The sequence below is a fragment of the Panicum virgatum genome, chromosome 5N, assembly GCF_016808335.1.
Source record: "Panicum virgatum strain AP13 chromosome 5N, P.virgatum_v5, whole genome shotgun sequence".
Classification (NCBI taxonomy): domain Eukaryota; kingdom Viridiplantae; phylum Streptophyta; class Magnoliopsida; order Poales; family Poaceae; genus Panicum; species Panicum virgatum.
The window spans coordinates 57,145,612-57,170,709 of record NC_053149.1 but is presented as its reverse complement, the minus strand read 5'-3'; the positions used below and the strand labels follow the sequence as shown (position 1 = coordinate 57,170,709).

General features: G+C 42.4%; 2 protein-coding genes across 3 annotated transcripts; both read left to right on the top strand.

Moving 5' to 3' along the window:
• The first annotated feature begins 332 nt into the window (after positions 1-332).
• LOC120673406 (transcription factor VOZ1-like) lies at positions 333-17,426 on the top strand. Its single transcript, XM_039954225.1, has 4 exons — positions 333-712; positions 805-1,119; positions 15,892-16,417; positions 16,502-17,426. Exons 1-4 carry the CDS (start codon positions 491-493, stop codon positions 17,119-17,121), a joined length of 1,683 nt encoding a protein of 560 aa, XP_039810159.1. The 5' UTR covers positions 333-490; the 3' UTR covers positions 17,122-17,426.
• A 2,127-nt stretch (positions 17,427-19,553) lies between these two features.
• On the top strand, positions 19,554-24,318 carry LOC120673686 (28 kDa heat- and acid-stable phosphoprotein-like). Of its 2 annotated transcripts, XM_039954649.1 has the most exons (9): positions 19,592-19,649; positions 19,708-19,871; positions 20,614-20,651; positions 21,725-21,805; positions 21,889-21,972; positions 22,383-22,417; positions 22,952-23,037; positions 23,543-23,608; positions 24,075-24,318. In XM_039954649.1, the coding sequence occupies exons 2-9, from the start codon at positions 19,805-19,807 to the stop codon at positions 24,107-24,109; spliced, it is 492 nt and encodes a 163-aa protein (XP_039810583.1). In that variant the 5' UTR covers positions 19,592-19,649; positions 19,708-19,804; the 3' UTR covers positions 24,110-24,318. The 2 variants fall into 2 exon arrangements, with proteins under 2 accessions (XP_039810582.1, XP_039810583.1); XM_039954648.1 differs by having other exon boundaries at positions 19,554-19,871.
• The last annotated feature ends 780 nt before the right edge of the window (positions 24,319-25,098 follow it).

Here is a 25,098-nt window from a genome sequence, read left to right as displayed (position 1 = left end):
GACTTTTAAAGTTTGTGGATCTAAGTGATATAATTTACGGATCTAGAAATATAATTTCAAAGTTGATGAATACGAGTGAAACCCTACTTACTTACTCAGTATGCGCTATGCGTATGGAGGTTTTTTACTCCAAGCTTTGAAAGGAAAACGATAGATTTCTACGATTATCGACCGGAAACAACGTGTAAATGCACGGAGACGACGGTCCATGCCGCTGCTATTGGACGGCGCTTTCGGCCTTGACGATGCTCCCCCAATCCGCAAGCTGGGCCCCGGCGTCGCCCGCCTCCTTTTGCCGCGGCCGTCGCTTTTCCCAAGGCCGCCGACCCCGACCCAACAAAGTGGCAGCCAGAAAACTCGGCAGAGCATCTCGCTCGCGCAGCAGAGCACACGGCGCGCGCAAGAAGGAGAGGGGTGAAAAAAACCACCACGACCCCATTCCGTTCCACCGCGCTCACCGATCGCGGCGGCGGCATCAGGAGCGGCGGCGATGGGGAAGGGGCCGTCGTCGTGGGCGGCGTCGCGGCACCATCAGTTCCGCGTGCGTGCCAAGACCCGCGTCGACGACCTCCAGGAGATGTTCTCGGGCCTCCAGTCCGCGCGCAAGGACTCCCGCCCGGCCGACGCCGCCGTCCTCGAGGCGCAACTCCAGCAGATGCTCCGGGAGTGGCGCTCCGAGCTCAGCGCTCCCTCCCCGGCCTCCTCGCTCCAGGTACACGTCCCTCCTGCCTCCTCCGATCATTTTCGCCTACATCTTTTTGAGGCGTGGCTGATGTTTGGTCCGGTGGCTGTGATTGACGGCAGGGCAACACCAGGGAGCTGTCGGATCCACCATCGGAGACTCTGCGATTGCTGCAGCTGGCGACGGCCGAGGAGGAGGACGACGCCACGAGCAAGCTGGTCGAGCAGCAACAGCAACAGCAGCAGCAGCAGCCCCCTCCCCCTTCCCCGCCCCCAGCCAACCAGAGCCAGGGGCACGCGCTGGGTTGCCAGGACATGAAGCCGGAGCCGCGCGAGGAAGCAGTTGACATCGCAGTGGCGCAGCCACAGCCGCAGCTGCTGGGCCAGGGCGTTCTGTCTAATGTTGCTCCTGCCGCGGCTGCTGTGTTCCATGATCAGGTATAGTTTATTACTCCTTGTTTGCTGTATGCAAGTTCGAACATTTTTGTTGATCTTAGTGGAATGCCGAGCTATTGATCTTAGAATAAAACTGTTGGTGTGATGCTAGGATTTGTAATTGAGTGAATGTGTGATCATGTGTCAGACGATTTAGTTAGTTTTATCTAGTTCGTACAGATGCCCATGTGGCCTGTCTCATTGTGTGCTTTTAGTTGGGTTGGTGTGATCTGCAAGCACCTACCCCTCACTAAGACATCTTGGTCCTTTCTACGTCTTTGGGGATAAATTTTGCTGGACATATGTGCCTACCCTCTGCTCTCTGTTTTCAAGACAAAGGGACAGGCTTCTCCTGTTCTTCGTTGTGATGAAAACTATAGATTTAGATGGAGATTTTCAGTGGGGTTCATATTGATCTAAGTCTTTCTTTCTATAATTTAAGGAAGGTTACAATTCATGAGAAGAGTTAATGTTTGTCTCTGTCTCTGGTGGATCGTTGAACTCACTTCTTGGGGGCTCAGGCTACCTATGGCCCTTGTCTATGCTAGACTGCTAGTGCCTTCTGATTTGGATCATATCTAGATGGAATTTAAGTTGATTGGCTCATTCTGTTACTTCTTATCACTTGATTCATGTTGAGTGCAAGTTAATGGATATGACCTTGCGCTTTCCATCCCATTATTGACAACATTTTGGCTCCGTGAGCTGCATAATTCCATTTATTTTGTCATGAGCCAACCTATGCTTGTTTACCTTTTTCATCTATAGTATCTTTTTTCTTAGCGACCGAGCGACCGTGCCTGAGCACGTTTTTCATTAAGAGGAGAATAGAGTTTTAGTACAAGAGAAAGTGATCTCAATAGAGATCACCAGAGAACAGAAACTAGTGTGGAAAGTATTACAGCGTGATCATGTCACGACCTAGCAGAAACTCCTCTCCTGCGGGAGACCCATGCGTTAGCTCGGGAAGAAGAACATGCAGATGTTTCAAACCAGCGTAACCGCAGAGCCTCGCTTCATCAAGGATCAATGTGACCAGCTCTCGGAATGTCAGCTTTATTTTTTTGAAAGATACGTTGGATCCGTTCCTTCCAAATTATCCACGACACCAATAGCACCAAAGAGTCAAAAGCTTTCCTCAACTCCTTCCTGACCTGTTTGCGCGAGTGCAGCCACCAGTCAAAGAGCTCTGGAGCAGTGGGAGAAGGGGTGACCCGCTGTAAATTGCACCGACGAAGCACTGTAAACCAGACCTCCCTGGCTAGGTTGCAAGTCAATAACAGATGGGAGATAGTCTCTGTATGCTGGTCATAAAAGGTACAGTTGTCGGTATCTTGCAAGTTATGCCTCTTCCTGCGGGCACTAGTCCAACAAAACAAGCCAAAGAAAGAACTTGCAGTGACCTGGTGCTCTTGTTTTCTTTAGCACCTTTGCTCCAGGTAATGCATGTTGTCCCATAAAGAAAGCATTGTAAGCTGAAGCGGTTGTGAACTGACCATCAGATGTCCATTTCCATGTGAACCTATCTGGGACATTTAAACTGAGTGTATGATTGTTTTGCCGGATAATTTCCCAAACTAGCAGATAGTCAATGACGACTTGGACCATTAGTAAACCAGTTATAGTATCTAATCTATGTTAGATGTATATGTGTATCTTGTAGTTTTCCCATTGTATAAGGGGTTTTGTGCATATTTCCTAATACCTGTACATTGTAGCAGAACCGCCCAAATTAAAACGGCTTAAGTGCGCTAACTATCATCTTAAGCGTTAATCAAGTAAACACGCACTTAAAACGGTGTAATCCGGCAGCCTGTTGGGTTAAGGATCGAAAACACTGGAAGTCTCGCACGAAGACGAGCACAGATGATTACAAGCAGATAAAAGTTCTCAAATTTAATTTACAATGCGGAGTTTTACAAACAAGTTTACGTAAAATATCAGAGTTCAAAATGCAGCGGAAATTAAATAGAAGTTTAGTTTAGAAAAAACAACGATTACTACGATGACGTGAGGACGTCACATCGAGCCCAACGATGTGAATCCTGGTTAGCTCCAGCCAGCAGTAGTTACCTGAAAATAGGATGACAACAAACCCTGAGTATACTAATACTCAGTAAGGCTTACCCGACATGGGTATACTTAGCCCACTATCTAGACATGCAAGCTTTTGGCTCTGGAGTTTATTTTTGCTGAAAAGCGACTAATGTTGGATCCTTACTTTCAATATTTTAGCTCAAGTTTAATGTACAAATATCAACTAGGTTTGCATAAACATCTAGAGCAAACATGGTACATCACATTATATTTTCCAAGAGTATCACAAACATATATTTCATCCTCGTCTTTCAATTTTTATTCCACTTTTTTACTACGATGTGACGCAGTGACCAAGGCTCTCATATCCGCGAGTCACGGCGAATCGATCCGATTTAACCTTGCAAGGTGGACCTAACTCACACGACACATGCAAACCACGTCGGGCCACACACGTCAGCTGTTTCCATCATTACCACGACATCTGAACCATGCCTGCTAAAACCCAGGTGAAGGGCCCCTCACGGCGAACTCCCGGAGAACCCGGAGGCGACATCTAATCCAACACCCGCCATCATCCCACGCCCAGCGTAGCAGGACGGAATTCAGAGTATCGTCGTAAAGTGGTACACAGTTTACCGGTTTCGACTACCTCCTACTTTCGGTATGTGGTTAGTACTGTTCAATCCTCGGTCAGCAGGGCAAACAACGGTACGGTCCTCAATCGACACAGGCGGAGGCTTACTTTCCAAACATTCCAAATCCGTAATCCAATTCCTCTCCACCCGGTCTCCAATTTTCTTTCCTCACAGATTCATTCTCAAGCCACTTTTCCATAAGTAACAAAAATCTATAGCTCGCGAGTGACAGCAATCACTCGACTTCTACCGGATCTTAGTTAAGCATGGCATTACTAACGACACCTGTATACTAGTATAGACTCATAGGTAACTAGGGAGAAACATGCATACTAGGGTTCCATACAACTCCTAAAAATGTAAATGCACAAATACTTAAATAAATATTGAATACTCAAATTAGGGGTTATGCTCCGGGGCTTGCCTGGGTTTGACACAAAGTCAGTGTTAGTTAGATGATACTCGCTTGGCGAGCAGCTTCCTTTGGTCATGCACATCAGGATCCATCCATCCATCTTCTGGATATGTCAACCAAACATCATCTTCGGGTTCGGCTCCGACTTTATCCTTTAGTTCCACGCGTCGTGCATCTAGCGTACCTATATGATATGCAACGATGCAAATGCATGAACGTAAAGAAAACAACACACGATGCATATAAAAGGCATACAAGATAAACTGAGTCACACCACACCGATTTAAGCACCAAAAGGTGTTTAATTAGATACTACTCAAATCTTCCATAGAAAGATAGCAAGGAACATCAAGTATGGTAGGCAAAGCACGAGAGAGCAACTAAAGACTTTATTTATCTAACAAGCCAACATAAGCAAGTTTTATAAAAACCACCAACATACTAGTTCTAAATGATTTCACAAGGTTAGCACATGAACAAAACAAGTTGCCGCAGTTATCTATGCAGAAAATACATTTCTTAGCAATAACAAAAGAAAAACTATATCTAGGAACCAAACAAGGGCAACAACTTGACATGCAGCAAGGACCTGATAGCACAAATTAATTAGCATGATAAGATACTGATAAAGAGTGTAAAAACAATTTACTAACATTTATTGCTAACATAAAGCATTTATTTTAGCCTAAACAAGACAAACTGAACAAAATAGATTTACACACATGAGCATAGCTTTTGGACATGAAATTTTTACAGTGAACTAAGCATGCCAAGAGTAAACTACTGCATAAATTTTATAATTTTTCGACTTTCCGAATCACAGATATTAAATAAACAAACTAAAACTAGCATTATTCATGATTAAATCAAAACATCACAGAAACATTAAACAACCAGCATGTTAAATATTTTTCCTAAGTTCTACATTCCAAAACAAAGCTAACCCAACTTGTTTTACATTTTTACCATTTTTCTACTATTTACTATGCATTTTCAAAGCTTGCAACCACTTAAACTAACATTTAAACTAGAGCAAAAACTATTTAGAAACTGAAGATCAACATGTAAGGAAAGTTGTAGATCTTAGAACAAGAAATCCAACAAATTTTAGTTTGCATTTTTCTATGATTTACTACTATTTTTCAAAGTTTCAGCCAATGTATTACAAAGGAACCCTTCGCAGCACTATTCATATGAGTCATAGACTTCGCAGAAAACCCCCTGAACTTGTGTCAATTGTTGCCCGAGGTCCCTGGTCGCGATTTGGAACAGAGGAGCGCACGAGGAGCTCGTTTCCGGCGACGATGCTCACCGACGGCGATGGGAAAGAGGGGTAAAAGCACGAGGGCGACGAGAGCAACCTGTGGACATGCTCGGTGTGGGTTGGGATGGCCGGGAAGGGGATCCCCCACGGCGAGCAGCACGCGGCGGCGACGGCAAGACGCGGCGGCGGCACTCCGGAGGCCCTGGGCGGCGGCGAGCGGGCCGGGGAGCTTCACTGCGGCAAGAGGATGCGATTTCCGGGGTCGTTTGGGGTTGAGGAAGACCGGAGGTGGGGGCTCCGCTGTGCTGCAGGGGCGGCGGCCATGGCAGACGGCGGCGAGCTCGATTCCGGTGAGCTGGAGGCCGGAGCGGAGGTTGGGGAGCTTCTCCGAGATTAGGCGAAGCTAGTGGGGTGGCTTGCTCGGGCGTAGGAGGGTCGGGGAAGGGTGCTCCGCGGTGAGCTCGGCGTGAACGCAGGGAAGAAGAAAAGGACGGGGCGAGAAGCATCCAGGCGCGCGAATGGATAAGAGCGTCGCGCACGGAGGGCGAGGATCGCCGCGACGGCCGACGCGTGGAGTCGCCGGCGCATCGCCGGTCGCGGGATGGGCTCGCGTACGAGCGCAGTAACGCACAGGAGGAGAACAGTAACACGTTTGAACGATTTTGACTCAATTTTGACCAGTTGAAACTCCAAATTTCATATAGGAACTTGAAATTTGGTCAAAATAGAAGTTGTAGAGGAAAAGAATATCTACAACTTTTGTTTTGGGCGAAAGTTGATTTGAGGCTCGGATCAAGGAGAAAAACATAGACGAACACGGCTAAAACAATGTTTACTAAGCGAACACGATTAACGCTAATGACGCGTTTAAGCCATGATCAGCGATTAAACCCGGGATTAGCGAGCACGATTAACACAGGGGTGTTACATACATGTATATATTCGGGCCTAGAGCCCTCATGATGAATACAAGTGCTATTCATAACAATCTATACTAGGAGATCTTCTATGTTCCAAATGCTGATCTTCTATGTTCTAGGAGATCTTGCTCCAGAAGATCGTCTATAGTATCTACTCTATACTAGTAGATCTTCTATGTTCTAAATGCTGATAAAGATATTAAATTGTCTAGTGAAATGCCGCGTATTATCTATTTCGAATATTTTAGGATGCTCTCTATAAAAATCACTGAAATATAACACTATTGGCTATTTTACCATTGTGAGGTAGGTGCTATTAATCTGGGTAGTCATTTTCTCGTGCTTTCTAATTATGCTTGCACCCTTCGTGCTGTATACACCACGTTTCTTAACTCTGTAATACATTTTTTTAGATAATGGAACTCTGTGATACGTGGCTGCTAACTCAACCTAATTCTGTTGGACTAGCCTGCGTTTTAAAACTTGAGCTGTATCCTGTATGGAAGCAGAAGTAGTGTACATTGAGGAAAATGGATGGAGTTACTAGAAGGCGTGCTGTCGAATTCACCATGATCCTTTGACATCTAAAAAATCAAGTGAATGTTTGGGATAGAGATCTAGTGAGCTATGCATATGACAATTATTGGGACATATTGTGTTTTGAATTGATTTTTTTTATTTCTTAGAAGCGTAGTCTTTAGAGTTGAAAAGGGACTAAACCTGTGAATTTAATATCATTAAAGGGGCAGAGTGCAAACCTACTAAGGCACAAGTTTACTAATTATGTTTGTGAATACTGAATTTGAGCAAAGCACTTCTATTTTACCACCATCATTAGATTACAGGGTCGTCACCTCTTGTGCTTAGCTCAGCAGAAAAGCTTGATCTGAATAATGTTAGACAAACTGTCTGCTTTGGGGTGTGTGTGTGTGGGTGGGGGGGGGGTGGGGGGAATCTAACCAATGATTGTCTGCAGCAGTGCCGGCTGGTGTTGGGGGTTATACACAATAAGAAGCTCTTGAAAGGCTGTGAGGTTGACAAAGAACATGAGGACCTGACATTGGGGGTGGTGACCAGCCTAGGGGCCTTAAAAGCTAGGCTCATGAGAGAACCACAGAAAATTAGAGTTGATTGGTCCTTTTCTTTGAATTATCTCATTCTTTTATAACAATCAACTAATATCTAGCAAAGTTCCTAGGTCATTACCAATGTCACGTTTTGCATGAGTTTATTAATCCATAACAATTTATTAGCATAATACTTAGCAGTGAATTCTAGGTGGTAGAGGCCTACTATTTTTTCTCCTCGAGTATCCTTTTCATAATAAGTTGACTAATTTTAGTAAATTAGTAATTCTAATGCTAATACAAGTATAAAAAGCTTTACAATTTCTAGAGAACTAGAACCACAGGATAAAAATTAAATGAGTATAAATTTTTGCTTATAGGCAAGAGATCAGTAGTGACTAGTATATGCAGCATGTGATGGCCAATGGATATCGGAAATGGTGGGGTTCTAGATATTTCTATTTTCTTTTGTATGCAGCATGCAATGGATATTAGGAATGCTGGGGATCAATGATTCAATATTAGGGGCGGAGCCAGGATTTTATTATAGGAGGGGCCAAGAGGCTGAGTCAGAAATAAACTTATAAGAAAAAAAATGCAAGCAATAGAATATATATGACACCAATATATTTGGATATAAAAGATAATCAGAAATGGGTCTACCTGTGATGATATTAGCTGTGAGCACTAATGGAACATGTCGATGGGTTTGTTGACAGAAAGAAAATTGTGTTGGGGTCAATTCAAAATTCGACGATGTTATTTATGGCAACCGTACATGATGGCATATTCAAGGATGAAAAGGTGCCTATGCTAATGCGGCAAACAGGGCAATAGGCCCATCAGTTTTAGGGATTAGAAATCAAGAGTCTTTTCTCGAACGGATTAGAAATCAAGAGTCATAGTTTTATCTTTGAAAGCTCCAGGATTCAGTTGTAGGTTCATAGTTTATTTTTTATATTTACCCACTTAAGCTTTAGAATAGCGCATTGCAAACAACTGTTACAAAATATTTAGGATGCTCTCATCCTCTCTTTACTCTCTCTTTTACACCCTCCTTAATAGGTGTTTACTACCCCTATTAAGGGTGGTTTATGGCCTTCTTTATTCCCCCTATTGATGGGGCTCATGTATATACACACACAAAGGATCAATGGAAGAGGCTGCTCTTTGCAACAACACTTGTCTCATTTTCGCTTTGCCCATATTCTAACACGTTATCAGCACTGGCCCTAGCCAACTGAGTAGAAGAAGACGACAAGAACTCCGACGGACAAGAGTAAGATGACGAAGCAGTCACCAAATTCGCTCGAACTTCGACGTCAACTTCGTCAGCTGCTCCTGGATGGCCTCCGTCATCCACTGCACCACCGTCATCATCGTGGACGTCGCGGTGGAGGCGTTGCCGCAGCTCGCCGTGATGCCAAGGGAACCCCTTGCAATGCCACCGCCGACAACCTCGCCGTTCGCTCCCGTTCTACAACGGCAGGGTGAACTCAAGCATAGCGGCCCAGGTGGTCTTCGACGAACCGACTTTCGCGCCACCGCCTCAACCTCCGGCACCGGCGGTCGTCGATGAGCTCGGCATCGCCGAGCCGGCCATGGCCCCTCCACTCCAACCTCTGCGCGGCCCCGAGGCTCGCTCCTCTCGCTCCGGCGAGGGGGAGAGCTAAGCGCGCCCGGAGTTGGTGAGAAAGGGGCGGAGGGGGGGAGATCCGGCCACACCATGGCCGGATCCAGACGGCGCGACGCGCCTCGGCGGCGGCGCCTCCGCGCTCGCATGGCGGCACACCGGCGCGGCCGCGGCGCCAGCGCCTCAGCACGGCGGATGGCGGCACCAGACCCGCGCGGCAGAGGCACGGCGGCGCATCAGCGCCAGCGACGGCGCCTCTGCGCGGCTGTGGCAGCGGACGGGCGCGACGGTGCATCAACGCGCGCGGGCGGCACGGCGGCGGCGCCTGCAATGCGGGGCGGCAGTGGCGCATAGCTGCTGGCGGCGGGGTTAGGGTTCGGACCCCTAACCTTTGCCTGGCCGGGCCATCAGGCCTTGGCGCGGCAGCCATGGGCCGGCCCAACAGGCCGCGCTGGCCCAATTGCCCCGCCTGGCTCCCTCCGGACCCAAATCGGCGGTGGGCCGAAATCGAAGTTGTTTCGGTCCACCGCCCAATAATTTTTATTATTTTTCGTGAATTACACGGTGGTCTAAACAAATTATTAATGTATTCCTGAATTATGTTTTAACCCTTAGGTTTTAACAGAACTACAAAATAATATATTTACCACATGTAAATATAATTATGATGCACCATATTTACCTCATGTAAATAAATATTTTTGTGACTACATGTCAACAGAAATTGCATCATATGAGTTTACCACAGTAAATTCGTGCATATGAGTTCCTATCTTTCAAGGAATTTGTTATATTGTTCAAAGTGTTTGCCGATGGCAATTCCCAATAACATGTAACCAAGGTGTTGAGTATATTGTTCAAAGTGTTGTCATATGACATTCCCAATAACAATATATTCCACTTTATTTTTCATGCAATTTATTTTCCATGCAATTTAATTTTGCATTTCTTTAATAAAGTGCTTAATTTATTATATGCAATTTACATTTGCATTTTTAATTAAGCACATTTACTTATATTTTAAATTTCTAGTGCTTAATTTATTTCATGCAAATGTTTTATGTGATTACCTCTTCATTTGTGTATAATATTCTGAAATTTTGCATATTGGCCAACCACAAGGTAGTACCATAGTACTACTGCGAGATCTACATTATGTCACACATAGTGATTATCTTCAATGTGCGTATCTAATATCAAATTTTAGAACAAAGGACCTTCACGTTCATGGTGACAACTTTTGTTCATTACAAAATTGGTCATACACACATGGTGTACCACAGTACCACCATAGGATTTCATCCTCAATATATGCGTCCTAATTTTAAATATGAACTACAAAAGAGGTCTACACCTACAGGTGCTTGCCATAATTCATCTTTGAGATTGACCACAAGTTAGTATCACAATACTACTGCAGCATCTACACTATGTCCATCACATAGTGACTATCTGCATGCGATTAAATATGAATTGCATAAGGTTTACATCATTTGGACGTTGATTTTCAAAACAATAGTCTCACGATTCGAGGTTTACACCGTGTTTTCTACAAACATAGTGACTACCTCCGAGTTCAATCACCCAATAAGGTCGATGTCATATGACCACCTTCAAAGTGTGATCAACTCGTATTATTGGCATAAACACAAAGGTAATGGGATGACATCTACTGCACATACACATATTTGCAGATTATGCTCCCTACTACAAGGTCACCAATTTGGTTTGCGCTTTTGTGTGTTAAATTGCTAATATCAAATTGAGACTATATCTTGGCAATAATCATTGTACATAGTGATGACAGCAGTGATTTTCTATCATCTATCCAATATGAGGTAAACACTATATGTGATTCAAGACTCATCTTGACTTCACAAAATTATGCATATGCCAATTCAAGACACATTTTGAATATGAAGTTATTTAAGTAACCATTTATTTAAATAAATAGCATATATAGCGCATAATTTGGGGGGCTATTCTGTCGCATACAGAGCCTATGTTTTGGCAAAGATTTCACATCATCTATTCCCACAGGAATAGATCCCAAAACACCTTAAATCCCCAAAAGTTTTGCCCTTATGCTATACAATTTACTCTTCGAGTAAATTTATACATGATAAACTCATGTAGGACATGGCTAATATATCCAGCTTAGGATATATCCAACCTCGCATTGGATGGAATTAATTTTTCCTAACATGAGCATTAAGATATCAACGATATCATTAGGGGCATATGGCATAACAACAGTTATTCCTCAACCCCCAACCAAATGCTCAATCCATTCTGGATATTGTCATACTTGCATTTATTTGCATTTTTATGCAACTCCAACACTTGGACTTTTTACAAATCCGTGTATTCAAAGGAGTGAGATCCATCTACCCTTTGCATGTCCCTCATTGGGATTTCAACAAAGGATGTAATTTTGCCCAAATCAAAAATGATTGTTTACTCATTCATTTATCAAGGATCTTCGATCCATGGAAATTTACAACTTATGAATCTTCATGAATGCAAACATTTTTTCACTTAGCAAAGTGAATGTGTGTGACAAATCTCACATTTTTCAAACAAAAATGTGATTGTACAATCCATGTACACAGAAACGCCAAATCCAACATTTGGCTAAACTATACCTCTAACTCATTGGAGGCAAGCGAGTTCTTTGGATCAATTTAAACTTGACTTTCACAAGCGAACGCTTACAAAAGTCCTCATATTTCCATTGAAAATATTATTAGCCTAATGTCATACTACTGCATGTAGTATGATGTCCATAATATGTACCTCATACATGTTGCGTACAAAATAATTTTCTCTCTTGATCCATTCAAGATTTGGCACATTTGTCATGATCATTGTACAAATGACGAGAAAATTATTATCAATTCTATTGGTCATAACATCAATGCGAGCCACCAAATTTCTTGAAGAAATTCAAGAACATACATGTGACTCCATTTGCCATCTTATGGACCATAAAGATACTATATAATGCACATTTGTGCATCTACAATGTTGTCCTAAAAGTGCGCCTTACTCATAAGGTACCACAAATCTACCAAACTCATTGCTCAAATTCATCAATTTGAAGCAAACGATTCTGGACGCGAGGTCTAATCCATTTACACGGAACTGTTTGTTTTAGGGACTACATCATTAAGTATCTCATGTTCATACACATAATGGCCAAACTGAATCTCTCATCAAGAGAATCAAGTTTGTTGTTTGATGACCCAAAGTAGAATTGCAATTTGCCAGCATCAAGTTGGTGACATGCGGATTTACACAACGCATCATAAATCCAAATCCATCAAACTGCATCATACGGCTCCCCCCGTTGCAGTTTGTACGTGGATATTTGGCCAACAGCCAAATATTTCCCATCTGCGAATTTGTAACGTTTTGCACGTACCAAAATCACCACCGCAACATGCATCAAAGGGCATTTTTGAGATCGACATGAGGTATCATTATCCATCATTCAATAATATCTCAGATCTCAAATAGGGGATTCATTCATTCCTCGAATGTTGAACACACCTTTGAGGAAGATTCCAGGCATTAGGGGGAGATACTTACCACACATAGAATGCCATGAATCAAAAAGAGAATGTCACTATTGATATTCGATTCTCAAATTCACGTACCAAAGAATCTGAACCAACAGTTCAGAATATCTTATATTTGCAACACATTGCAAATACTCTGCCAAATGCATTTACTTGTCATCAAATTGTCACCATATCCGATTCCCATCTAATGTGCCAGAAAGAGTGGAGATACCTAACAAAACCACTCAACTCCTCAATCTAAATAAGAGGGGGAAAATTATGGCCAGATAGGGATGCAGCTTCTTGCAAGTATTCTCGGATTAGGGGGAGACAATTATCCAAGACAATACATGCATATCAACCTCATGTTGATAGACAACATATGGATATTTACTATCCAAAGTCTATGGCTGTTTAACATCCAAAAGCCCAGCACAACTTGTGCACAAATATAGGCGCTGGGTCATTGGAACGCCCTAACTTTGTTATTATGGGAAATAACATGAAGTTCAAAAGGGTCAATATTTCCACATGCTAAAATTGGTTCCATTGAATCAATCATCCAAAAGACTACAAAATGTCGACATACTCCTCAATATTGCCACGCACCTTATCTGGATCCAGACCACAAGTCCTAGGCAGAGTGTTCCAACACTCATCATATTGGGTCAATCAAAGGTGGCAATTAAGGAGAATTGCTTTCACTCAAAGTGAGAAATCTTTACTTTGTTAATGGTTTCTCCTCACAATGCTTTCTCAACGGAAGCACTATGGATTCACAAATCCATAAGATGGTGAAATAGTGAGAGCTTGTAGCACATGGTTTCACGCAGAGACCTAGCATAACATACCCATTGGTATGTGTGGAAATTATGTTCCTATATCAATAATTGGCAGATCAAACTTGATTTGGATAGATTTGGATTGTAAGTACCAATGGACTTTGTATTCTAAATCGAAACATAAGTCGCAACATCATTGTGTATAAATCAAGTCACTCATGACTTGAGATAGTCAAGTTGTTTGTGGTACAACTGACTAGGTGAGTTCCTTTCACAGAAGGATGTCTTCCATATTGATGATTTCACCTAAGTGACCACAGTAAAATCCCATTGGATTTTATACATCTCCTATGGCACATATCAAAACAGGTAGTCATCATATAAGACGGATTTGAAATAAAATATTTGGGTAAAACCAAATTATGCTTGACTCCGTAACTTAAGCACACATCAGTCTTCCAATATTCCATTGATATTGTATACCAATATCTAAATAATATTGGACAATCATACTACCAACAATATGGTCATTCAATCCCTAAATATGGATCACTATCCATACTGACCCTTGGGATTGCAACCTTAGTGCCATCAAAGTGCTCATGTATCTTGCATATCGCAACAGGACTGATATTGCATTTGCAAATACTTACTATAGCTCAAAATAGTGCTACTTCTACACCACAGAAAGGTGGGAGTCAAAGTAGATATCCACAGATATCTATAGGCACAAAGGATCTTGATTTATTATTATCTAAATTAAGATATGATCATGTGGGGTATCAAGATATTGGCTATTTAATCCCCTATATTGACATATCACATACTGATGTTATGGTGGTAAAGTTCTCATAGGAGTCATCAAACTTGGCTCTAATGGCTACTTCCACTCCTCATTCTAAAGTATTACATGAACATGTATAACTTCATCGAATGGCCACATTTGATTCCATTGAATCACTAGCCATTATCTTTAAGATAATGCAACTTGTGTTACTTGAGTGTAAGCAGGTTACATAAGAGCAATATCACTATATTGCCTTCTAGAAATGTTTATTCCCACGAAAGTGAGGAGATAAACACCTTGCGAAATAAATCAAGTGATAACTCCACGAGATTTATTCACAAAGCCCCTAACAATTTCCACATATCACAATATGTTGCTGAGATTGGTATGCGATGACTTTGAGATTTGCAAGGTTCAGGGGGAGACTCCTCTTGAAACTATAACCTGTTCAAAACATCATATTGCACTTTTTTCCTCTATGAGTTTTTCCTCACATAGGTTTCTCATAGAAGGTTTTTAATGAGGCAATATCAATACAAGTTCATATGTCATATCTCTTGTTTTCCCCACGGGGTTTTTTGTTTGGGATACCAAAGACATAACTTATGTCATATCTCCTGTTTCCCCCCACAGGGGTTTTTGAGGAGGTATCAAAGACATATAATTACAATTATGATCATCAGATCATATTTATTTTTCTCTAAACTTTGTTATGGGTTTTCCTTCCAAGGTTTTTCCCATATGAGTTTACAATGAGACAATAATCAACATATGCCATACCAATTTTATCCTTATTTTTCCCATTGGGTTTTAAGGAGTTTTTAATGGCATATCTACACATATTTCTTCCTTTTTTTTCCCTACAGGGTTTTTGGGGGATTCAAGATAAACATTGATCTTAAAGAAGGATTCGATCAAGGGGGAGTGTTACAAAATATTTAGGATGCTCTCATCCTCTCTTTACTCTCTCTTTTACACCCTCCTTAATAGGTGTTTACTACCCCTATTAAGGGTGGTTTATGGCCTTCTTTATTCCCCTTTTTGATGGGGCTCATGTATATATACACACAAAGGATCAATGGAAGAGGCTGCTCTTTGCAACAACACTTGTCTCATTTTTGCTTTGCCCATATTCTAACAACAACCTTTAATATGCGACCCATACATCCAACCTTGGAAAACAATTAACTCAATACACATAGCTGGCATTGCAAACAACCTGTATGACCCCATGCACCCAACCATAGAAAGCAATCAACTCAACCATGGAAAGTATACATCAGCAGAAAACCAAAAAAACTGCCGCTAGCCTTGGGAGGGGCCATGGCCCTCTTGTCTGTTTTGAAGTAAACAACATCATTCTGCTTCCCAATTGCGTACAAGGAAGCTTTGCTTCTGTCTTGGTAGGCTAGTATAACACTCACTTTGATTTTCCGCTGCCTGTTGCTTAGCTTTCTTATGTATCTCCTTAGCATTGTAAATACTAACGCTAAGTCCTTGATGTTGTATCATTTAGCTGCTATGTACTGCTTATAAGTAATTCTAGCGCGCACATAATTGGCACGCTCGTTGATGTTGCCTGTGACGTTGTCTTTCTGCCATTTACGTTCCAAATTCAAATTTGATGGAGTAATGCTAGTTTTAATAAGTTTTCACCTTATCCTTGCAGATGTACTATGTGAATCAGGAGCTTACGGTTGAGGATTTTCTTTATGATGATGATTACAAGATAAACCTTTCTGGGTCTAATCCTGATGTTCTCAATAACCTGGAAGGGATTGGTCAGCTGGAATTTCCGCAGTTCAATTTTCCGCAAGAGTTACCCCCTAATGTTTATCTTGACATGAGTAACTGCGGACAGAGTACCGGGGATGTTTTCCTGCACATGTCAGATTTGCTCACAACAATGACTCCAGCACCTTCGGCATTCCTGAGGCCAAAGTGCGCACTCTGGGACTGCCCCAGGCCTGCTATCGGATCAGAAAGATGGCATGATTATTGCAGCATGTATCATGCTGATTTAGCTGTGAAGGAAGAGGGTCCTCCAGGAACAATGCCTGTGATCCGTCCAAGAGGCATTGACCTGAAAGATGGTCCCCTGTTTGCTGCTCTTAGTGCAAAAATCCAAGGAAAACATGTTGGGATTCCTATCTGTGAAGGAGCTGCAACTGCAAAGTCCCCGTGGAATGCACCTGGTTAGGGTCTCCTTCATAGCATGCGTCTTCACATGGTACTGATAAATGTTTTTACTAATTGTTAGCTCATCTGTATCATTGCAGAACTTTTCGATCTCTACATTTTTGAAGGTGAATCTATCAGAGAATGGCTGTTTTTTGACAAACCAAGGAGGGCATTTGATAGTGGAAATCGAAAGCAACGGTCCTTGCCAGATTACAATGGCCGTGGTTGGCATGAATCAAGGAAGCAGGTGATGAAGGACTTTGGGGGTCTGAAAAGGTCCTATTACATGGATCCACAACCATCCAACAGCTATGAATGGCATCTCTATGAATACGAGATCAATGACTGCGATGCTTTTGCCTTATACCGGCTTGAGTTCAAATCTTCAGATGCAAAGAAGAGTGCTAAATCAAAAGTAGCTTGTAATCCACTGAATGAAATTCAGCTGCAAATGGTTAGACTCAGTGCAGATAGTCCTGTGGACACCAAACGGACAGCCCGGGGTAGGACAAAGGCTAACCCGATAGATATCAGTACTAACATCTATTCAGTTCCAAACACCACGGTTCAAGCTAACGTTCCAAACGCTTATCAGCCAGTGTCACAGGTGGACCAGATGACATATTTGAACGGCAGTGTCGTTTATGGACCTCATCTGCCGCATGGTTACTCGGCTGAAAGAAGCGACTTCTATTGGAACTCGAATGATGGGACATGAACCGACAATCACATTTGATTTATGGCATATTGTGCCTTCAATTTCTAACACTGTCAGCTATGATTATTGGGTCTACTCTATTAGCATGACCCCCTCCACCCCCAATCTTCTTTTAATTGTATCTGGTCCGATCTACAAGAGACCTCTCTGAAACAAGGGATGTCAATGCTGCAGTTCTCATTTCTGCAGTATCTTTGACTCTGTAATATAGCTTAGTATCATGAAAATAGCGTCTTGGTGCGCAGTCGTATGAAATATAAATCTCCTGGTTTGGTGGACGAGTAATCATCAGTCCTGTTTATGCATGAATCATGATGCTATTCTGATTCTGGGTGCAATGTTTATCCTCAAACTCCAATTTACTCCTGAAAACCCCCTGCGGTATTTTGCAGGTTTCGCAAACTTGTTTTGACATTTAGCATAACTTGTCGTAGCACCCGAAGCACATATGACAGAAGTTGCTCTATGTTATAAGTATCAATCGCTGAATTCTCTTCTTCAGAGTGCTGGAGTGTCTGATGCCAAACTGGTAAATAGTTTTGCTTCGGGTGCTGCAGCAGTGGCCACTGGCCAGTGGCTGATGCCAAACTGGTGAAACTTACCATTGATCTCGTGACTAGAGATAGCAACGGGCCATCAAAGAGTTCATCATGGATGTATGGTCCCAGCTGTAATAGCTCTGATAGAGAAGTTATTCCCTGTCCATCTCTCGACGACACCCAAATATTCGGGGTGAGAATGTGAGATCGTTACGCTTCGAAAGAGAAATAGCATGACCACATGTGTCACGGTCTTAGATGCTCGTAAAAAAAAGTGGTGGGATGCTCTATCGTTTCCGGCAAAATAGACCGATTATCCTTTTCTTTTTAGACTAGCAATTATGTCCGTACGTTGTTACGGACAAAGTTGATATAAATGTCGGATACGTATAGGTACCGTGCGTTGATTTATAGGATGTGATTGAGTCGTAGACAGCAAGAGATGGTCCGTTATTCATACGAAATAAAGTAAGATCCACTTGTCAATGACACGAGATGGAGCAAGCCAAATTGACCAAATCAAAAATTTAGATGGAAATCCTACTCGCTTTGGTAATAGATATAGATATAAATAGATTGACGGCTGATGGTCTTTCTCACCGCAAAATAAAAGAATTTCGAAAGACTTATCCTCACCTGCGATGTGAGGGGTATTATCTATTATCGATGCATTGGTCGAGCCAAAATTTGCTAAAATAAACTACAATATATCATGCCACGTAAAAATAAGCTAAACACACAATTATTATTTGGTAAAAAATATCATTAGATATCTACTAGCATACCTGATTAGCTGTGCTAACCTACTCCTCTGTCACGTTCTTTTCACTCTTTGTTTTTTTTGCTGTTTTCGATATTGAATTTCGGGCTAAAAATGTAATATTTGTTTCCTATGTTGACGAGGAGAGGCAGAGCTCCCCATACGGCAGCATGGGGCAGCTGCCCCACCTACCAGTGGAGGAGAACACCATCCCATAGAGTTTTAGGCGGCCAGAGCTTGGATTTGGAGGCCGCGGTGAGCAAGCGGCGGTGTTCCGGAGTTCGATGGCTGAAGGAGGAAGAAGAAAAGAAAAGGGCTGTTGTGGACCGGTGGTTGGTGGCATTGGTGGAGCTTCATGCGGGGCAAAGGTGGCCATGGCCCCTGGCTTTGCAAAATTTACACGTAATGAACAGTGATTTTGACACTGTTCATTACTGTAGCAAAGGGTGTCTCTCTCATTCTTCTGAAATCGGAGATCAAGCTTTGCCACTGTTGGTGGTCTACTAAGTGAAGGATCCACTAAACTTTGGTCCAGCCCATAGCGCAACACACCTTTGGCCCTTGCCCCCTAACTAGCGAACCTGCTCGTTAGTCGTCACCCACCCTCTCGTTTGGCACTGCCGCCGCCTAGTCCTCTTCCACGACGCCCAAACCCATCGACCTGCATCCCGCGCTGGCGCCGAGCGTTCCCGCGCCACAGAAACTACGCTAATCGATGGCTGGTGGCTGGTCGGCTGCGCCAGCGAATTCCACCGGATCGGGGAGGAGGAGACATGAGAGTAGGGGAGCGGCGAGGGCCCGCTGCGGCATAGATTAGTCGTGCGAGTTTGCCCCGGCTAAAATTTCCAGCGAGCTCTGCTACTGTTGACGAGTCTACAGAAGGAAGCAAGACACCGATATTTCCCTTCGCCGATCGATTAGATCCAGAAAGAAACAGTATTTTGGGAAGTAAACATGCGATTACTACATCTACATCTACATCCACAAAGCAGTCAGCAGTGTGTCAGTGTGCAAGCAGAGGAGCGTGAGCTGAGTCTCGGTTAGCAACCCTGGCACGCGGCCTTCGCAGACCGAGCCAAACGGAACCGGACCGGGTGAGAGACGGCTAGCCAGCGAAGTCAACTGGCTACCGCTCCGTCGCGCGCCACCGCACCGCACCCCACCCGGTTCCCGGCCTGTGGATGGCTGGAGGGCCGATCCGCCGAGTTCCCCCGTTCCTCTCGCCTAGATTCCCAGCCCACCAGGCAGGCAGGCACCAGTGCTAAAAGAGGTAGGGTTTCCGATTCCTTCCACGGTTCAGTGCCTCCACACCCCGCGTGCAGCTTAGGCGAACCCCTCCGCTCCTTCCGCCGCGCTCTCGCCTCTGTCTGCGCCCGCCGCCGCCATGGGGAGGGGAAAGTTTAAGGGAAAGCCCACCGGCCGCCGCAACTTCTCCACGCCCGAGGAGATCGGTAACGACGCGTCCGCCACCCCCCTCCCCTCTGTGTTGTCCGGTTTGCGAGTGGAATCTGATTTCATCTCTGGAGCTCGCCCCGGGGTTTGCCTCCGTGCCGAGGCGGCTACTTGATCTGATGTCTTCGGCGCGAGGTGGTTTTCTGAGCGGTCTTGCGTGGTCGAGCAGAATTCGGACCCTACGGGTAGCTTGTTGCGACTTGAGATTCCTGCTTTTAGTCGGCGCCGCGGGGTTGTGATGCTTTTAGTCGGTGCTGCGGGTTTTCATGGGATCCTATGTGTATCGGATAGCCGAAGGAAAGGGATTCGTTGGTCTAGGTGTTCGATTTAGAAGCTCAGGGCACCTGTTTATACACTCCGTTTGGGTTGGGTACATAATACTTTTTCGAAAGGTTTAGTTGCTTTCTTCATCCAATGATGCAGTGGGGTAACCCGAATACTTGGTACTAATCTTCTGTTGATTCAACAGCATCTTTTATTCTGCATTCACTGTCAGAGATCTTCACGTAAAAGGGTTTGTGTGAAGTTTAAACGCAGTGAGAAATCAATTAGCACACTCTATCTGGCCTCAGATAAAACTCTTTAGCGGCTGGGTACATGAAAGAAATGCTACATATGGATTTTTCTCTCGATATTTTCGACTTATCATATGGATGGTTATGTTTCCTGTGGATATCCTACTAACAGCATTTTTTGGGCCTATTTCTGATAATCTTTTTTCTGCCCTCCAAATAATTGCAGCTGCTGGTACTTCAGGTCGGCCGCGCACCTTTAAGAAGGTCAGTACAATTCATTCAATTAGTTCCATCCACATGTTTACTTTTATAGTTTCATTCATTCTGACCCTTCAGTGATCCTACGAATCAAAATGGATTTCTTCACCACCTGTTTCAGATAATTAAATACATCTGCCTCCATTGAATAATTCATATTGTCCCATGGAAGATCACTTTCATACTGCCCTAAACTGACTTGGGCGAGTCGGTTAAGAGAGACCTTAAGGAGTGGAATATCTCCAAGGAATTGGCTATGGATAGGAGCGCTTGGAGACTAGCAATCAATGTGCCTGAACCGTGACCTTTGTTTTTATTCCTGTTTACCCCTATCTCTACCTTCTGTCTTTCTTTTTTGTGTTTCTCTTATCCTTGTTTCTTTTGGTTTCATCTCTAGCGGTCTAGCCTAGCCCAACTTGCTTGGGACAAAAGGCTATGTTGTTGTTGTTGTATGTAGTATTGTTATGTTCGGTGGGGACCATGTAGGCGTTAGGCATTCTTTGTGGTTGAGCTGTTTTTGTAGTTCTGATGATGCTAGCACAACTTAGCTATTGCATTTGCACAATCTAATGCATGCATAAAAATCAATATCAAATTTGGTTTTCTTTAATTATTTGTTGAATTACTGGAATCTAATAACTCTAAAGTATGAAAATATATGGTTTGAGGTCTGTGCTGATCAGCATTTGTTGAGCTATATCACTGACATCAATGTCATCACAAAAGTTTCCTCAGCTAGGTCAATCACTGATTTGAAAGTTATTTAGGCCCTGTTTAGATCACCTAGGTGACTAAACATTAGGTAACTTAACTTTAGGCCATGCCTGTTTGGATACATGGATACTTTAAGTGGAAAACCATTTGAAACATATAAATGGGTGAAGCTAAACTTTAGTCCGAATTAGGTGGGTTCTATGGACTAATGGACTAAACTTTAGTCCACTGTTTGGATCACCTAATGGACTAAACTTTAGGCCTAAAGTTAGTCCATGGATCCAAACAGGGCCTTATTTGGACACTGTCACTACCTAGCTGCAAATTTGATTTGTAACAATTGATTTGTTTTGAAAATTAAATAGAAGGAGGAAGAGGAAGAGGAAGAGGAAGAAAGAGAAGAATCTGAGGAGGAAGAATCTGAAGACGAGTCTGATGATAAGCCTGTAAGGACTTTCAAATCCAGCTAGTTTATACTCATGTGCAAGCTTTGTTTGTAATGATCTCACATGCTATATGATATTCCCAGAAAAATAAAGGTACCGAAGGTATTATTCAGATTGAAAATCCAAACTTGGTGAAAGCGAAGAATATAAAAGCCAAGGAAGTTGATGTAAGTTGCTGACTGCTGGTACCATTTTGTTTTTTCTAATCTTCATATCACCATGCTTTTAGGAGGAAAAAATCACAGATGTCTTTCATGGCAATGCTGGTATCATAAGTTCCCCAATTTTTTCTAACCTATGTTGTCTTAACTGTAATGGTATACAAATGGATCCTTGTTGCTATTTTTAATCTTGTATACTATAGTCATGAAGGAACATCCTGTGATACGTAGCTGTCTATGAAATTTGTTATTGTACAATGTGATATGTTGTCCTGCTGGATTTGATTTCCACAATACTTTTGCCATGTATAGCTAATTGTTGTAGTTAGAACTTTTGCTGCCTTAGTCATGTTCTATTAGTTGAATACTTGAATCACTTTTGTCCATACTCAGCTAACTAAGCTTTCATTGTGCAGCTTGGGAAAACAACTGAACTCTCAAGGCGTGAAAGGTGCACTTTCTTATCTGAGCTAAATGTGCCATTTTCTTATTTTTGACTAAGGAGAATAATAGGGTGTTTGGTTTATGGGACGGTCCATCATCTTCTCACTCTTTGCATTTTTGTTTGGTTTCTGGAATGGAATGGGTTAATCCATCATCACCCCACAAGCGTATGATTAGCTTAGCAATGAGGAATGGGTTAATCCCAGCGAAATTCATGGGATGGATTCATGGACTACCTCATCTAGCATGATTAGGTTCCTCAACCCAAACATCCCCTAAGTTCAAGTTTTGATGTTTGCACTACATTTTCCTGTTATATCTATTTCTTGCATTATCATTTGGCATGAGAACTGCTAATCAAAACCTGTGGGTAGTGCAAAAATAAAGTATGCAATTGATAGCAGATAAATCTTGCTCGTACCTGCTAATTGAAAACATATTGTGGATGGTCGGCAGGAGCTTACTTTCTTTAAACATGTTCGTCTACAAAACCTTTTGGGTTCACTGACTCTATTTTCGTGTTATCCTGTTTATTCTGTAGAGAGGAGCTTGAGAAACAAAAAGACCATGAACGTTATATGAAGCTTCAGGAGCAAGGAAAAACAGAACAAGCACGGAAGGATTTGGGTGAGAACTCTTTTAAGCTTTCTGATACTCTTCTTGCTGGTATTGAGGAGGTAGCTATTGATATTAACTTTTCAGTGACTAATGAATACTAACAAAATAAACAATCATATAATGGTATCACCTTATTTTAAGCACAGGCTATTAGATCTTACTTTTATTCAAGTTTTAAGCATAAAATTATTGCATTTGGGTAGTAGTGGTTTTATGGCTCTAATTTCCACCTGAAATTTAACTTACGAACTAAAGCTGTTTCCCCTTGAATGTTCTGCACTTGTGGAATATGATGGTTACCTCTTCATGTACCAAACATTTTGATGCTAAGATACATCCCGTCGTTTAATGCTGTCCTGTTATTTCAAGTCCAGCTGTCCAGAGTTCTTAGCATATGTAAAAATCATCTAAGATGTGTGCAATCTCATCAAATGTTATTGTCAGTTTGTGTTAGTACTGAAACACTGTTCCTGAATGCCAAATAACCATAACCTATATAATTCTGTGAATGCAGAACGTCTTGCTTTAATAAGACAGCAAAGGGCTGATGCTGCAAAGAAACGTGAAGAGGAGAAAGCTGGTACATCCCTTGCTATTTTATCCTGCTTCATGCTCTTAAATTTTGTTCTTTAGCGATCGGTTCGCCACAAATATAGGATATTTCTACTTGACATCTTTATTTACAAGCTTTATCCGGATATTTATGCTTAATTTGCCCAACAATTGGTACCTTTGTTTGGTACATACACTAGTTTCATTGACATGCATTTCATATTTTTGAGCACAACAAAGTCTTGGCTTTCTCCGGGGGCGAAGCTACATGGAGCTTCCCTGGTGCCCATGCACCATGGTAAAAAAGATATTTTTCCTAGTGGTTAACTAAATTTTACCATATAAATTATACTAGCTTCCTTAATTGCAATCGAGAGTGCACCAGGGTCAAAATTATCTTGGCTTTGCCACTGCTTTCTCCATCTGCATAGCAGATAGAAACTCATTCATTTGTTGATCATGGCATGCACTGAATTTTATTCTATCCTTGGCAGCCAAGGAGCAGAGGAAGTCCGAGGCGCGGAAGTAACTGCAATAATTATGGACCATGAAGGCATGAGCTGCGTTGGTTGGATATTTATTTTTAATGTGTCTGTTATCACTTAAACTCGGTCCCTATTCTATATTCCCATAAAATGTGCATTGACAGCAGTAACGTAGTCTCTGGTCGTGACTTGCTGTAAACTGGCAAAATTGAAATGTAGTAAAGATGAGCTTGTGCAAAAATTTGCTCCTTTTTTCTCTCCTGTCGAGTCGATGCTGGTGAAATGATGGACTGGCGTCACCCAGTGACCCAAAAATTTTGCTGCAAAGCTAGAAATAATCGAACACGTCTGGGCTTCTCAAAAAGGCAACGGTGCAAACCGCAACCTTGTGAAAATCCGTGTAAATCATAGCAAAAAAGTTGTCTAAATTTATTAAAAAAATCACACATGTAGATGATATGATGATACACAACTTTATAAAATATGTTGTCCAAACTCGACTTTGTTTGTGAGATATAAAAATAATAAATTTTAAATCAGAAAGTTGTCCAAATGATTTGTTAGTTATTTTTATATCTCACAAATAAAGTGGAGTTTGGATAAGATATTTTACAAAATTGTGTATCATCATATCATTTATATATGTGATTTTTTTGGTAAATTTAGATAAATTTTTTGCCGTAATTTATATGGGTTTTCACGAGATTGCGGTTTGCACCACATACGTTGCCTCTCAAAAAGAGAGAGATACTAGTGCGCTTTCCACGCCCCACCGACCGCTCTGCATGCTAATATACTATAATGTGTTTAGTGCTCACTGCAACGCACCACTTGACGCAAGGAAATACATGACCTAGAGCTACAAATCAAGGCCAATCTGTTACCGTTCATTTAGACATCTCAACGAACCACTTGGAACAAAATTGGACATGGAAAGCCATAACTGGTTTGTCCCTGCTTCTCAGGAGATGCGAAATACATGACCTAGAGCTAAAAATTAAGGCCAATCTGTTACCGTTCATTTAGACATCTG